We start from the raw sequence: 15,781 nt of genomic DNA, 5'->3' as shown, positions 1-15,781 counted from the left end.
TATATATATATATATATATATATATATATATATATTCAAAATACCCTTAGTAGTATTAGTCATACAACAATCTCTCACATTTAGATATTAGTCTTTAGCTTTAAAGGATCATGAACATATGTCATATATTCACCAAGCATATGTTTAGAACCATACTTCGTAGACTATTTTACTTGATTAATTTATAATCCTTAACACTATATTTAGAATCATGTGGTCTTCAACCAACAATCGATAGTCTACCATATAAAATCTCAATCAATTGTACAAGTAATACATCATTGTAACATATATCTCAAAATCTCATCAATTACTCAAATGCGATCCATTTATACTTAAATTATATAAGTGCATTTCTTTTGAAAAAAAGTGGGTGAACAATGTGTACCTTAATTCAATCATCAATACCAAACCATCAGCTCAAACATTTTCAATTTTCACCATAACTCTGGCTTTTACATCTCTCATTTGTCATTTCTGTGTTCTAAAATCACTTGTCAATACCAACAGCCTAATTTCGATAAGTCATTATCTTACTCAACTTGCTTTAAAAATCATTTACAAAAGCTTAACTTATATCATCCAAATCAAAAAACCTCACACTTTAAAAAATGGTACCCACGAGCGGAATTTTACTTGGTAAAAGTTCTTAGAAAAACTTGGAGAGAGATTTTGCCCACCCTCTTTGCAGCGAAGGATGGAGAATGAGTTTCTATTCTTTACGTCAAGGGAAATTATCAGTTTGATTATGCTAGGTTATTTGAAGGGTAAACTTTGAGTACCAGAAGAGGGTATGCCATTATGCGAGTTTTCAAGAACTACATGATCAAGCATTGGAGCATGAAAGAATTAATCAATGTGAGTAGGAGGTCAGTAAGAGGAATAATAGAGGTAAAGGTGTTGAAGAAGGAATTAAGAAGCCAAGGCAAGAGTCTTATGGGAGGACGTTTGCTAGTAGATCTTCAGGAACATCGTATGACCACATACCCCAAAACCGAGATGTGAAGTGTGAGAAGTGTGGAAAAAGCCATAGAGGGAAGAATTATTCGGGTAGGTACGTATGTTTCCTATGTCAGAAGGAAGGTAATATGATAAAAGATTGTCCAGATGAAAGGGGTCCTAGGCAAGGCTAAAGCTGCACTGGAAACTATGCTAGCAGAACAGTGCCTATGAATCAAGGTTGGGGTACAGGCCAACAGAATTTCAGAAACAATCAAGGAGGTGGTGGACGAGGTAGATTCCATGGTGGCAAAGGAAGGATCCAAGGAAGAGTCTTGTCCATTCAAGGAGAAGAGTTCAAAGATCCCAACGTTGAAGTTGAGGAAGGTAAACGGTGATGAACTACCATAATGGTAGTAAGGAAACAATGAGGATGTGAGTATTTGATGTGTTGCATATTATATTCTTTTAGGATGGTCGAAATAAAGTAATTATGAAAGAAAACTAAATTCAGGCACCATAATATTTTCCTAAAGTAATTGTGAAAGAAAACTATTAATATTTATGTACGGATATCAAGTGCTCTTGTGAAGACTTATATTTGTTGTTGTTAACATGGTGGACAATATTTGAAAAACCATGGTGATTTTGGGTTTGTAATATTTTGGTTATGAAGTTTAAGATGGTTATTTTATAAGTAAACTTTAGTAGCCCATGTTGTAAAATGCTTATTCTCTTAAGCTTAGGCTTAAGGGGGATCCAAGTAATAGTCCGCCCAAAGCTTGGAGCTTCCGCTGTCATAGATGTACTTATTTAAGAAGGTATTTTGGTGCAGGATATTACCTTACTTACATCTCTTAACTTAATTGACTACTAGTTAATGGACCTTAGGTTATTTTTTATTAGGTGATACGACTTTAGCCTGTCATTCTTATGATAACTTTATTTTCCAAATTTGATTTTTATAATACTGGTATATATAATGGTTTAAGTTTTGTTGTTGTAAAAAAAGCACTTTATAAGTTTAAAGAAATCGGGTTCTTGATTATACTATTAGTCCTTAGGATGATTTTATTCTCAAACTCTGGTTTTATAATACTTACATATAGTTTTTTAAGTTTTGTGGTTATGAAGAAGTATAAAATAAGTTAAAAGAAATCAGATTTACAAACATACTATTAAGTCCTAAATATGTTAATTTCAATAAAGTTTATGAAAAGAAAGTTAAAATAACAAGAATGTTTATTTTATTATTCGAAACACTATGTTTTACATAATTAGTTAAGTTGATTTTTATTTTAATAATATCAAGGACCTAGCACTGAAATACTTTTATTATTTCGATTAGGTCCCAATTTCATAAGCGGGACGTTTAAGTAGTCAATAAAGATTCTTCGTGACAAGGTACGTCCGCGTACTAGTTCAATTGGATATGTTAGTATCATGTTTAGGTTATGTATTCTTTCATGGAAACCTATAAACATGATAGGGAACAATTGTATGATTATGATTGATGAAATTGTTTAGTAACATGAAATCTATTGGAAATCTGTATGTATTTCCTGGTTGTATGACTTGTGAATTGGATTGCATTATTATTGGAATGCGTAGTTCTATCGTATCACAAGCATAATGAATTGGATTGGAACCCTATGATTTATTGTTGTAGCAAGGATGTTACAAGAGGTTGCCTAAGCTGAAGAACTAAGCAATGTATCTAAAAAAGAACATTAAGTAATTATATGTTTAATGTTATGTGAATGAATAACACTAAGAAGGATATTTGGCGATAAACTTGTAGTTGGAATCCCTACAAGTAATGAACAATGGGGGGAGTGTGGGACTTGTTCTACACTCCTACGCAGGCCTACTATGACGACCGTAGTGTGCTTATAAATTTTGATAACTCAAGTAGGCGGTAAGGTTCCATACGATATTAGGGGTATACATACTAAGGGTGATGGGTGTGAAGCGGAACGAAACCGCATTTGTATTCCATCTAATAGACCAAGTTGTCTATTAAGGATTAAGTAGCCTGTATGATTCTAGAAAGATGACGATGCCCGTTCGTTGCCACTAAATTATAAAAGTAATATAATGTAACACTCTCGTAGTATCATGTCTACGAATGGTTCTTATTAATTTGATTATGCTTGGTATATTATTTCACTATTTAAATACGTACTCATCATAACTGATTGTTTGTTATTTGTGTTTATTTGTTGACCTGTGATGAACCATTGATATTCGTTGGGAGCATATTAGGTATGCTGGTAATGCTGCATGAGTTTGGGCATATGAGGGATATTCTCTGGTTTATTAACTTTTAAATGTTTTAGTTGAACTTATAGAATTATTATAATATATGTAGTTAATGGTTTGAATAAAAGGGGCCAATGGTGATCTTCGAGTTGTAGTTATCATATTATTTCCACTGCAGATTAGTTTTCATAATGAGTAAGTTAATGTCTTCATTTCAATAAACCTTACGTTTTACCGCGGCGGTAAACACTCCCAAAGTCGATGCGACGTAGTTTAGACGTGTATGGATTTTGGGGGTGTTACAATCTCCTACACGTAGTTTTCAGAATTGTTTTCCTATAAGTAGTCTCTACTCGAGTTTTTACACTCTCATGGAGACTTTTCGAACACACTTTCGGTAATACACCGTATTTTTGGAGTTAACTCTTTACAATTAAGAAAATATAAAGAGTATAATTGAAAGGTATTTTAGTATTATTTACAAAAAATGATAATAATACAGTTGAGTATGTTTACAACTTTAATGTAATTCGATTATAGTTCGGTTTAGTTTAATTTCGGAATTAATAAATTAAACCGAGTCATACTGGACCTAGTGTTGCCACACTATAAATAGGAAAGAAAAAAAAATTCTGAACCCTAATTTTCTCTCCCTCAGCCGTTCTCTCCCTCTCCCTCAGATTCTCTCTCTCAAATTCTCCCTTCTCTCTCCTTCTCTTTCGTCGCCTCCTCTGAATTTTGACGAATTGGTGTGCGAGTAATGGAGTGAGCGAGGGTGTGAAGGTGCGCGACGTGTGACGGAGGTGGTGCAAGCGAGAGTGTTGGGTGTGCGGTGCGCGACAAGGGTTGTGCGAGCAAGATTGTGCGTGGGTGTTCGAGGTTTTTGCGCGACGAGCGAGGCTAGGGGCTTGAGTGTGTTGTGTGTCGTGTGTGCGTGTGGTGTTCAAGGCGAGCCGACAGATCGAGCGTCGAAGGTCTTGCGCGAGGATCGAGGGTTTGCGAGCGAGCGAAGTGGTGCGAAGGAACGTGGTGCGTCGCGTTTGTGGTGTTCATTAGTTGGAAGTTATAACCTTGCTATTCGAACCTGATTTTGGAGTATTTGACATATGACTTGAATGGACTTGGTAAAGGTGTTAGGTGATTAAACTAACTAAAATAAGTTTGGCTCACTAACATTGACTCTTAAAAGACGCTAAACTCAATAGAATAAAAAAGAAAAGGAAGTTAATAAACAATGAGATTAGCTATCGTTTATATATCGAATTACTAAGTCGTTATAGTTAGTTACGTATTAGTTGATAATATTATCAAGGACGTAGCACTGAAGTACTTATTTAGTCGTTTAGGTCCCAATTTCATAAGTGGAACGTTTGGTTAACGCAGCGAAAATTCTCCGTTACAAGGTACGTACGCGTACTAGTTTAGTTGCAAGTACTAGTATCATGATTAGGTTGTGATTTATTCTATCGGAACCTAGAATCATGATAGGGAACGTTTTGATTGTTGAGATTGTTTGGTAACATGTTTATGATTGGAAATCGATATGTGGCATTGAAATGCGTAATTCTATCGTATTATGAACATGAGTATTGTATTCGTATTATCTGATCCATGGTGTAACAAGAGTGTTACAAGAGAAAATATTTAAGTACTGTAACTAAGAGAACATGTTAAATGATTCTATTTAATTGTGATATAAATGGACAGTATTAAGAATGAACTATGGCAATAAACTTGTAGTTGGACTCCCTACAAGTGATGAACAATGGGGGGAGTGTGGGACTTGTTCTACACTCTTACGCAGGCCTACTGTGATGACAATAGTGTCCTTATAAATTTTGATAACTCAAGTAGGCGGAAGGTTCCGTACGATCTTGGGGGTATGCATACTAAGGTGATGGGTGTGAGACGGAACAAAACCGTATTTGCATTTCATCTAATAGACCATGTTGTCTATTAAGGATTAAGTAGACCGTATGATTTTAGTAAGATGACGGTGCTCGTTCGATGCCAACTAAATAAAGAGTAAATGATGTAACGTTATTGTAGTATCATGCTTAGGATTGTTCATTATTGCTTGTTTATGTTTATATGCATTCAATGGTTTATTATGTACTCATCATAGCTGATTGTGTGTTATTATGTGTCTGTTGACATGTGATGAACCATTGATGCTACAATGGGGAGCAGACTAGGTGTACTGGTGCTGTTGCATGATACCGAGCATACGGGGGATAGTCATTAGTATTTGAACTTTAAAGCATTTAATTACGTACTATAAGATTCCTATGATTTACTTAATTGGTTTGTGGTTTGAATAAAAGGGGTCGTTGATGATTCCCGAGTCGTAGTTACATTTTTATTTCCGCTGCATTTCAGTTTTCGAGACAATGATTTGAGTTAACGTTCTTCCTTATTATGCCTTGCGTTTCATCGCGGCGGTAACACTCCCAAAGTCGATGCGACGTAGTCGTAGACGTGTATGGATTTTGGGGGTGTTACACTTTTTTAAGCCCTCATACTACAAAATACTCTCAAAAACTCTCTACAACATTCCAAATACATCAAACACTCAAAGTCCATTAATTACATATTTCAACTTTCAAGATTGCTTCTCCTGTGAATCGTTACACAAGACCCAAGTCACGAAAGTATAATTTATGAGGACCAATTCCAGTTTATTTATTATTATATGAAGGAAAATTTGTCAAAAACCACCTTTTATAACCACTTTTTTGTGAGAAACCACCTTTTAATTTTTTTTGGATAATTAGCCACCTTTTTTGCTTTCTTTTTTGTTGAAATTCACCTGTTGCCGGAAAATAGTAATTGACCGATAAATTCCGGCGTTGACCATCACGTGCATGACACGTGATGTCATTAAACCCTTCTTTTTATTTTTTTTTCCAAATTTCCCCCCCAAACCCACCCTCTTCCTTCATCTCTCTCTTCCTTCGATTCACAAATCATGCTATAACTTGGATTCATTCTAGTATTATTGATGGAATTCATGCTTCTTTACATAATAAAATTTCCTGTAACAAAGATTTAATTATTGGTGTTTGTGAATTTTGGTGTCCAAAGACTAATTCTTTCATATATTTAGTGTTTGTGAATTACCCTTGAAGATGTTATGATTTTTGGTGGTTTACATGTAATTTGTGAGTCTTTTAACAAACCCATTGAAGAAAATTCTGTGAAAAATGATGGTGAATTAAGAAGGGAAATAAGGGAAATCTCTGAAAAGAGTGTTGAGAATGGAGGAGAGAAAGAGGCAAGTCATTCAGCTTGGATTAAACATTTCAGGGGAGAAGAAGAAGGTGAAATTGAACATGAAGAAGGTTTGAACTTTGATTATGTTGCTTTTCTTTACCTGATCAATTTGAGGGTGTAATTGGTAATTATGTACTTTCTATTGCAATTCATTTCTCTCAAGGCACTCAAATTACTCTTGCTCTTGTTGTTCTTGTAAAATTATATCATGAATTGACATTATTGACCCATAAAGTTATTGATTTTCCTTTGGATTCAAAGTGTAATGTTATTGGTTTGTTTAAGAATTAAGATTGTTCAACTTTAGGTAGTTGAGAGATTCCCTGAATTTGGAGCAAGTTTGGCAAAACCTTTAGGATCAGGGGATCCTAGGGTTGTAGGTGGGGCAATGTAGAATTTGAGGTTACTCTTGAACATGTAAGCGCAAAACTTAAGGTGGGTGAGGGTTTTCAAAGGCGGCCGTATGCTGGTGATTCGGAGAACTAGGAGCATCTTCCATTTTATGAAGAATCAGAACAATTAATCTCTAATTGTGCCGTTTTGGATGATTGCACGTTGTTGTTTGCTCGGTTTTTGTATCCGTGTAAGATAGATGGACTTGGAACCAGTTTTATACAAATGGACATGAATCCCTTTGCAATTTACAGAGATACGGGTAGATGGAGTGGAATTGAAGGAAGAGAGAGATGAAGGAAGAAGGTGGGGTTGGGGGAAATCTGGAAAAAAAAAGAAGAAAGAAGGGTTTAATGACATCACGTGTCATGCACGTGATGGTCGACGCCGAAATTTATCGGTCAATTACTATTTTCCGGCAAAAGGTGGCTTTCAACAAAAAAGGTGGCTTATTAACCAAAACAAATTAAAAAGTGGTTTCTCACAAAAAAAAACTGGTTATAAAAGGTGGGATCTGACAAATTTTTCTTATATGAATAATTTATTTTTCATGATGTCGATCCTCAAAGAATTCATTCTCTCTTGTATATTCTTCTTTAATCTTTGTTTTTCTTTTGTATTTCACACATTATTATGTTCATATGCATGTTATATGCTTTACTGCTTTCATCAGTGCACATACTTATTTATGTTAATCAAAGACCTAAATAAATGTTCCAACACTAGAATCAGATAATTTGGACAACTTGTTAGGTTCCCAGTAATTTTGATTGCATAAGTAATATGTCACTAAAAGTTAGTCTCTTGTGTGTTTAGCGAACCGATCTAGATTAACCGTTATAATGAATGAACATATTACACTGTTATTTATTTGCATGAAACTCGAAGATGAATCTTATTAAGTAGAGGCCAATAATGGGCGAATATGATTCCTAGTCATATTCGTACCGTTACCCTGAAACTCAATCTTTGGTTCATTGACCAATTATGAAGTAAAGACGGGAAAATCACAATGTATAAGTCTCTAAATTATCCCTATGGTTTTTCAAATATCCAATTAGGTTTATAAGTTTTACTTTAAAAACTTGTTGTCGACTTATATAATATTATATATAATGTACCACCATTAAATCACCCATCAAGTGGTGAGCCATCCTTGTAACATTAAGGACAACAATTCAGCCTCAAAATTATACGTGAAGACTATAAAATCCTTTTTATGGCATAAATCTTTTTCTTATAATTCATGTCACCCAAGAGTTGTTCGAGTATCCACAAGCATCAAAAAAGCCAAAACCGCGCAAATATCAAGGCTTTTACACAAGTCAGCAGGCACTGACTTGCCTAAATGTCGTGCCACAAATTAATTGGTGCGACACCATACACGCGCCAATCACTTAAAGGCAACAAGCCATAATTTATTGATATTTTGAAAATAACAATAATCAACAAATTAAAAAACAAGCATACACAATAATTTTCTTTAATCAAATCCAAACACATGTCTCTGATATAATTTTGGAAGTAGAGAACAATCTTCTTCAATTTCATCAATTGGAGTAATCTGGTAATTATTATTAGTTATTATCCTCCCAAACATTCTTGTTTACCAAAAAAATCAAATAAACATAAAAGTCCATTCTCAAAACCCCTCCTTCATATTAATTTTTTATAATTTCTTTCACCCTCTTTTTCTTGAATGTCCTAAATATGAAAGTTCAATCTCAAAAAATTATCAGAAAAATGGGGACAAAAGTAAAAACAAAAAAAACTCTAAAAACATTTTAAGAGGACAAAAAAAGGAGGGATTAGAAAATTCGAAAGTTTTGTGGTGGAGGGGAAACGGCGCGTAGCATCATTTTTCACCAAAACGCAATGTTAACGCTGAAGAATAAATACACATTTCATCTTTCCACTTCCACTCTCTAAAATTCTCCAGCGAATTTGCCATCTTTTCCCCCCTTTCTCATTTTCTCTCTCCTCTTTTCTAGGGTTAGGGTTTACTTCTTCCGCTACTACCTAAGGAAATTTCAACTCTTAACAATGTCGATTGAGACTCCTTTGTCTCTCTTTCATTGCTCGGTATCTTCTCTTACAACTTTTTAGATCAAGTTATGACTTGACTTGCTTTCTCTGGTAATTTCTCACTGCTAATTTTTTTCATTGGGTTCTTCTTGGTGTTAGCGCAATTCCCCTTTTTGTTGCAGTTTTGATAATATCGATGTTATAGTATATGGTCTCTTCTAGGGTTTTGAATTGTTTTGTTGTTTGAGTTTCTCTAATTATATTCCTTTCCATTAGGGATTGGTTTTGTAAGTTTGTTTTCGAACTTCAGCGGAATTTAATCTTAACTAAGTGTCGCAAATGGGTTTCCAGTAGTTAGCTTGGTTTGTTGCTTGTTAGCGAGACTCATGTTATGTAAGCTTTCGTGTGTTCGAGTATCGAGTTCTTGTTCTCTAACTTGAAGTTAATTCCAGGCGTAGCTTTATCTTTAAATTATGTAGAGATTTTTATTTACTGTTTGAAACACGGCCAATTGATTGCTTGGTAATATCTGTGTTGTTGATTATGAGCTTCTGTGGTAGGGCGTTGGGTATTTTGTAGTTTGATTATTAGTTTTTTCGTAAGCACAAATTTCATGGATTTGTTCTATGGGTGGATGGTGTGTGTTGATTCTCTTCGTGCTCGTCTACAGGGTGGCAGTCTTGGATTTGAGATGTATACTGTTCCTGACAATGGAAATACAGAAACTTATGTGGTATTTTTTTTTTTGCGGATTATGTGTGATATGAATTCTTTTGAATGTTTAATGTGGTTGTTGTGTATATTTCAATGCTCATCTCTGTTGCTTTTCAGATGCCAGGTACTGAGTTGAACCCACGCTTACCTAGTCCAGTTTTTGAGAACTTTGAAATGATGGCAAGTGATGGATCCGCTGAGTATGTTGTCGACCCAAATTTATATTATCCTGCTGCCCCTGGTTATGGTTATTATTGTACAGGTATACTATGGTCCATTTATGTCTTTAGTAGAAGTTAAAATGTATGAAGGGTCTTATTGACCTAAATAAATGGGCAGGATTTGAATCACCCGGCGAATGGGATGACCACCATGCAGTTTTTGGTGTAGATGGTGCAGATATCCAGTATGCGGTGAGTTCGGAACTCGTACTTTAACTCAGCTTTAACTTGTTATAGTTTCCTTTCTTTACTTTCTTGGTATGAAGTTCTGATGTTTTTCATTTCTGTTTAGGGTGCACAAACGGAAAATTTGCCTTATGTATATTATACACCTACTTATGGATTGGGAGATTCGCCATTTAACCCTTACAATCCTTATATACCTGGTGCTATGCTAGGAGTTGATGGTCCATACGTGGGGCCACAACCTTACTATACTGTATCACCTTATCCAAATGCAGCCTCCTCTTCTGGATATTATCCCGTTCTTGTCCAATCTGGCCCTGATATTGTTGCAACTAGTACAACAGATACACTGTCAGATGTAGCTCCATCTGCTATGAATCGAACAAATGGCTCTGCTGCTAAGCGCACACATTCCTCATCTCCTGCTACATTCTCTATGAATTCTTCTAAAGCTGCCTCCAGCCAGACACATGCAGTCGCAGGAACATCGCAAGGTTCAAAGATTGGTACAGGAACAAGCAAGCGTCCTATGAGTAATAGAAGTAATGGCTCTGTTGTGCCAGTCCATGCAGCTTCATCACATGCGCCACAGGTATGATTTAATAATGTGGTATCTTAATAATTGTTGCCTGCTAACAGAATGTTGCTTTATCTTGTGAAATGTGATGGCTAGCGAAAATTGGATAGTCATAGTTCATGGTTTGATAATGAGCATTATCTAGTGCACATTGTAAGATAATGAGCACTGAGGTGCACATTGTATAGCAATGGATATTGTTTGGTGTGCGTTCTCAGGGCTTACAGAACATACTTCTGTTGTTCTAATTGTGTATGATTATAAATATTGTATATAGATCAGTTTTTATGTATATTATCCTCCCACATACTTGTTATCTTAAGTTGAGATATTCTGTGCGTGGGTATTGTTCATGTCTCCTATTCTTTCTGGGACCTTATTCAGTAAATGTTACTACATGATTAACTGAAACTGCTGTGTTCCCATATACTGCAGGGTGGAAATGCCCCGGGATCACTGCAATCTACGAGAAATATTTCATATGGGAAGCTTCTATCTCAAGCTAATCAAGTGAAATATCCATATTCAATGGGTGGTGGTTTGGCGGAGTATGGTACAGGCACCAACGGTCAAGCTGATTTAAACGATTCCTGGTCCAAATTTTATTACAGAAGACCTTCTAATGAGAGCAATGGGAACCCTGATCAATTGGGTGAGCAGAATCGAGGGCCAAGAACCAACAAATCAAAAAATAAATTCATTGTGAAAGCCTACTCCACTAGGGCTGGGGACTGTAATGCTGAAGGAAATATTGTAATTTCAGCTGATCAGTACAACAAAGATGACTTTTCAGTGGACTGTCCTGCTGCAAAGTTTTTTGTCATAAAATCTTATAGTGAGGATGATGTGCATAAAAGCATTAAGTACAATGTTTGGTCTTCTACGCCCAATGGCAACAAGAAACTTAGCACTGCGTATGAAGATGCTCAAAAGATAGCTGCAGGAAAACCAAGAGGCTGCCCAGTCTTCCTCTTCTTTTCTGTAAGTGTAGTCGTTATTATGGTGAAGCTCAATTGTGAATTTTTAAATTTAAGACAAAAAATTTATGTGTCTCTCTTAGTGTGTTGTACTTATTTACTTCTTATATCTGCAGGTCAATGCAAGTGGACAGTTCTGTGGTGTTGCAGAGATGATTGGTCCAGTCGATTTTGATAAGGATATGGACTTTTGGCAGCAAGACAAGTGGAGTGGCAGTTTCCCTGTTAAATGGCATATTATAAAAGATGTGCCAAACCCCACTTTTCGCCACATCATATTGGAGAACAATGAGCACAAGCCAGTGACTAATAGCAGAGATACACAAGAGGTGATAACATCTTGTTGACTCTTTATTTATACGTATTATATTACTCTAGAAAGGGAAATTCTTGAGGCTTGAGGAGCTTTGCTTTTTTCTAGATGCAGTGTTTGTTTATTCTTTTGCTTCTTGGTGAGGTGGTACTATGAGGGGATTTGACAAAGTCTTATTTTGGTCATATGTTTTTTTTATCTCATGTTCATCTATAGTGTTCCTATTTCTTGATGTCAAGAGAGTTCCTATTTTCGGGTACATATGCTGGGTGATGTAGCCACAAGTCAAAAACAGAAGCTTGTATCATGATAAGTAGACCCTTATACTCTCTTAATTGGTGGGCACATCACCTAGGAGCATGTCTTTCTTGGGTATACCTAATGAATCAGCTCTCGTTCCATGAGGATTCGGGATTTTACACTTGCAAAGAATATCATTTGAGGAAACAGTAGGATTCGTTGATTTTGTGCCTCCTCAGTACATAAAGGAAAGCTTTTCTGAAACCTGATGTGGAGATTACCTACCTAACTCTGTCTCTCTTTGCTACTATATCTTGGTGGACTTTTTCCTTCATAGATATTTTCGGTGACCTTTATTTTTGTAAAATTTTCTAAATGGCTCTCTTTTGTGTAAGTATCTCTGTTTTCCTGCTTATATGACATGCCAAAGTCCAGGAGCGTCAATGTTTGACCCCTTACTGAGGAAATAGGGAAATCTAGTCCATACCAATTCCCAGCATATGGCTGACCTCTGAGCGTAGGACACCATGAAAGTCGATCCTGTGAGGTTTGGCTGATGTAAATAAATTGGAAACTCTACTTATTGAGTTGCCACATGCTTGTCCAACTTAAGTTCGACACATTTGTTATTTCAGCTTCACTTAGCACGGGAACACCTATATTGGCTTGTGAGCAATTGGTGCCCCCATTTCTTTCCAAGGAGTAGGATCTAATTATTACTCCCTCAGTCCTTTTTGTTTGCTCCATTAGGGTTAAGTTGCTATTTTAATTTTTGGTTCGGTGTAGTTGAAAAGAGACAAATATTGGTGGGACCAAATGCTTTGAATGTGAGAGTAAAGGGGTGCATAATCATTTTTAGTTTGGGGCAATCTCTTAATAGGACAGAAAAAGTCTTTTTTACACATGCAGCTCCTGCATCCACTATGTTGCTTAAAAGGTCAGGCCATGTTTCACCTTGGCGATGCGTTGCTTACAGCTTTCCAGAATTTATGGAACAAATTGATTTTGTGCCTAAATTTTTTGCTATGTTGTATGTGCAGATAATGCATAAGCAAGGTGTGGAGATGCTTAAGCTGTTCAGGAACTACTCATCAAAAACCTCTTTGTTGGATGACTTTATGTACTATGAAAATCGGCAGAAGATTATGCATGAAGAGAGAATTCGTCATTTTCGAAGGGCTAATGGACATGTACATTCGATTGAGGCTCCTGTCAGGCTAAATACTGCAATTGATCATTCCCAAAAAATGGACGAGGCTGGTACCTGGGTTGAGAAAGTTGCACAGTCTAGTAATTCAAGTGGCTTAAAAACACTGGTCAAATCTTCGGAAGTGTCTTCAGGTGGTGGTGTTCATTTGTCTGATGTTGCAGCCATGGTGCAGGATTCCTCGGATTTGCAAATTGGCAATGGTTCTTCTTTGAAGATTGGTTCGTTAAGTATCCATCCAAAACCAAGCGAACGACAATTGACTGCACCTGCTGCTTCATCTCCTACTGCTGTTACGCCTGAAGCTGCTAATGCACCAGCTAACGTTGTAACAGTAGGTTCTTTGCCGATCAAAGTTGACGGAGCCAAGCGATCATCTGAAATGCTTACTATTGGGACCATTGCGCTTGATCCCAAAGCACTGCAACATGGAAAAGTGGGTGGTTTTGTGAAGGGGGCTATGCGAAAGTAAATATGGTGGAGTATTCGTGAGTCCAGGAGTAATGTTGAGTATCTGGGTCACTGGGTGTGTATAATGTGGTTGTCTTCTTGATATTGTTCAGGCCTGAGTTTTTGTTTCTGTCGGAGTGTACCATACCCGAGTCTTGTGGCAATAGTTCTAGGAGCTTTTCATTATTTTGTTCCTGCTTTTGTTTCTTATCTTCTTATTTGTTGGGGGGAGGGGGTGGTTGGTTTGGAGGGTTTAGTTTTTGTTCCAAGGAGGAAGAAGTCCTATTGGTTTACACCTTTTGGCCATTTTTAGTTTATACTCGATGTAACAGTCAAAAGTCCTGATTTTTGTTGGCAAATCTTGCTGAATACTGATGGCTCATGTTAATCTGAATTTTCTAATTGTTCACACACTATTCAATGTACCTGGAGAAGATTCGAGTCTTTAAATTCCGTAGAAACAAAGGGAGGTAGATAAAAATTATCAAATGCTGCTACGTTCTGAAGTCAAGTGGAACAATTTGCAATTTTTCAACTCCCAAACTCAGTAACTAATCAAGTGATCAGCAAGTCAGCAACTATAAAAAGACAATGGAGTGTGTTGTTTTCCCCTGAGTGGCTGAATATGTATTGGGTGTGTTTTCTTCATCTTTTAGGTATAATAAATATAGTTGTTTAGATGAGTTTTACTGGTGATTTCAATTTTTTATACCGGAAGAAAAGAAGCAATGGAATTAACACTATTCAAATTTTCGGCCAAAAAAATCCAGCAAAATTTTAATAGTTAGTGCAGGATTGGTGACAAATTAAATATGTGTTACAGACGACTCTAGTTTAGTATAATGTTTTTGGTAACAAAAATAATTGAATGTAAAAAATAAAGACAATTTTGATGCAAAGATATTGGTGATTTTCATTCTATTATTCTTAAATAAATAAAGGTGGAAATAAAATAAAGAAAATATAAAGATTGATGTAGGACTTATAATGGGTTGACTTAATGTTAAGGTGATTTGTAAAAGGTAGCTATAAAAGCTTTACCGGATCTTCTTGACTCTAATGAGTCCATAATAAATATATGAGAAGTATTGTGTCAGATCGTCCGACCATAATCTTTGGTCGGACGATTTTCAGTTGGTTTCAATTTTTTTTCAGTTGGTTTCAATTTTTTTTCAGTTGGTTTCAATTTTTTTCCAGTTGGTTTTAAATTTTTTTCAGTTGGATGTAAGTTACCTCTAAATGAAAGTAACTTACGTCTAAATGAAAGTAACTTACCTTTAAATGAAAGTAACTTAACTCTAAATGAAAGTAACTTACCTCTAAATGAAAGTAACTTACCTCTAAATGAAAGTAACTTTCATATTTCACAACCAGCAAAAAAAATGAGCGGTGAACGTCTCAATAATTTTCTCTCTCCTCTCTATAATTTCCTCTTCTTTTGGTGCTTTCTTTTTCTTCTTCTTTGTCTTCTTCAAAGAATATCCCAGCTCAAATTCATCACATTCATCATCCATCCCCAAAGATGACGACAATTCTCTCGGTGAACGTCTCAATACCTTCTCTTCTTCAATCAATAAGCTCACAGATTCCATCCCCAACTTTCCTTCACTTTCCTCACATTCCACATATTTCATCAATTTCAATGCTGCATTTTTCTCCGATTTCGACGACGAAAACCTAGGTGATCGCCTCACAGATTCCGTATCATCAACTTTAATCTTCTTACTTTCCTCACATTTCACATATTTGATCAATTTCAATGCCGGTTTCGACGCTGAAACCCTAGGCGATCGCCTCACAAACTCCGGAGCATGAAGTTGAATGTTGTTAGTTTTCAACGGAGGCTGGTATTAGGACTGGTCCGACCAAATGTATTGTGTTAGACGGTCTGACACAATACTTTCACTAAATATATATTTGTCAGGATTTCACTAATTTGCTAATAATCCTAGATATTTTGGTTTACTTGCGACTCATTAAACTCTCAGTGCTTTCGAGCACCGC

General features: G+C 36.1%; 1 protein-coding gene across 3 annotated transcripts; it reads left to right on the top strand.

Moving 5' to 3' along the window:
- The first annotated feature begins 8,774 nt into the window (after window positions 1-8,774).
- On the top strand, window positions 8,775-14,190 carry LOC104889138 (YTH domain-containing protein ECT4). 3 transcript variants are annotated; one of them, XM_010674286.4, is made up of 8 exons: window positions 8,775-8,949; window positions 9,563-9,625; window positions 9,724-9,868; window positions 9,946-10,019; window positions 10,120-10,605; window positions 11,026-11,571; window positions 11,684-11,896; window positions 13,161-14,190. In XM_010674286.4, the coding sequence occupies exons 1-8, from the start codon at window positions 8,911-8,913 to the stop codon at window positions 13,797-13,799; spliced, it is 2,205 nt and encodes a 734-aa protein (XP_010672588.1). In that variant the 5' UTR covers window positions 8,775-8,910; the 3' UTR covers window positions 13,800-14,190. The 3 variants fall into 3 exon arrangements, with proteins under 3 accessions (XP_010672588.1, XP_057249646.1, XP_010672590.1); XM_010674288.4 differs by having other exon boundaries at window positions 8,781-9,003; XM_057393663.1 differs by lacking the exon at window positions 9,563-9,625 and having other exon boundaries at window positions 8,780-9,003.
- Window positions 14,191-15,781: the final 1,591 nt, after the last annotated feature.

Source organism: Beta vulgaris, chromosome 3, assembly GCF_026745355.1.
Source record: "Beta vulgaris subsp. vulgaris cultivar EL10 chromosome 3, EL10.2, whole genome shotgun sequence".
NCBI lineage: Eukaryota > Viridiplantae > Streptophyta > Magnoliopsida > Caryophyllales > Amaranthaceae > Beta > Beta vulgaris.
Note: the sequence above shows the minus strand (reverse complement) of the source record. Positions and strands in the feature narration are given on the sequence as shown.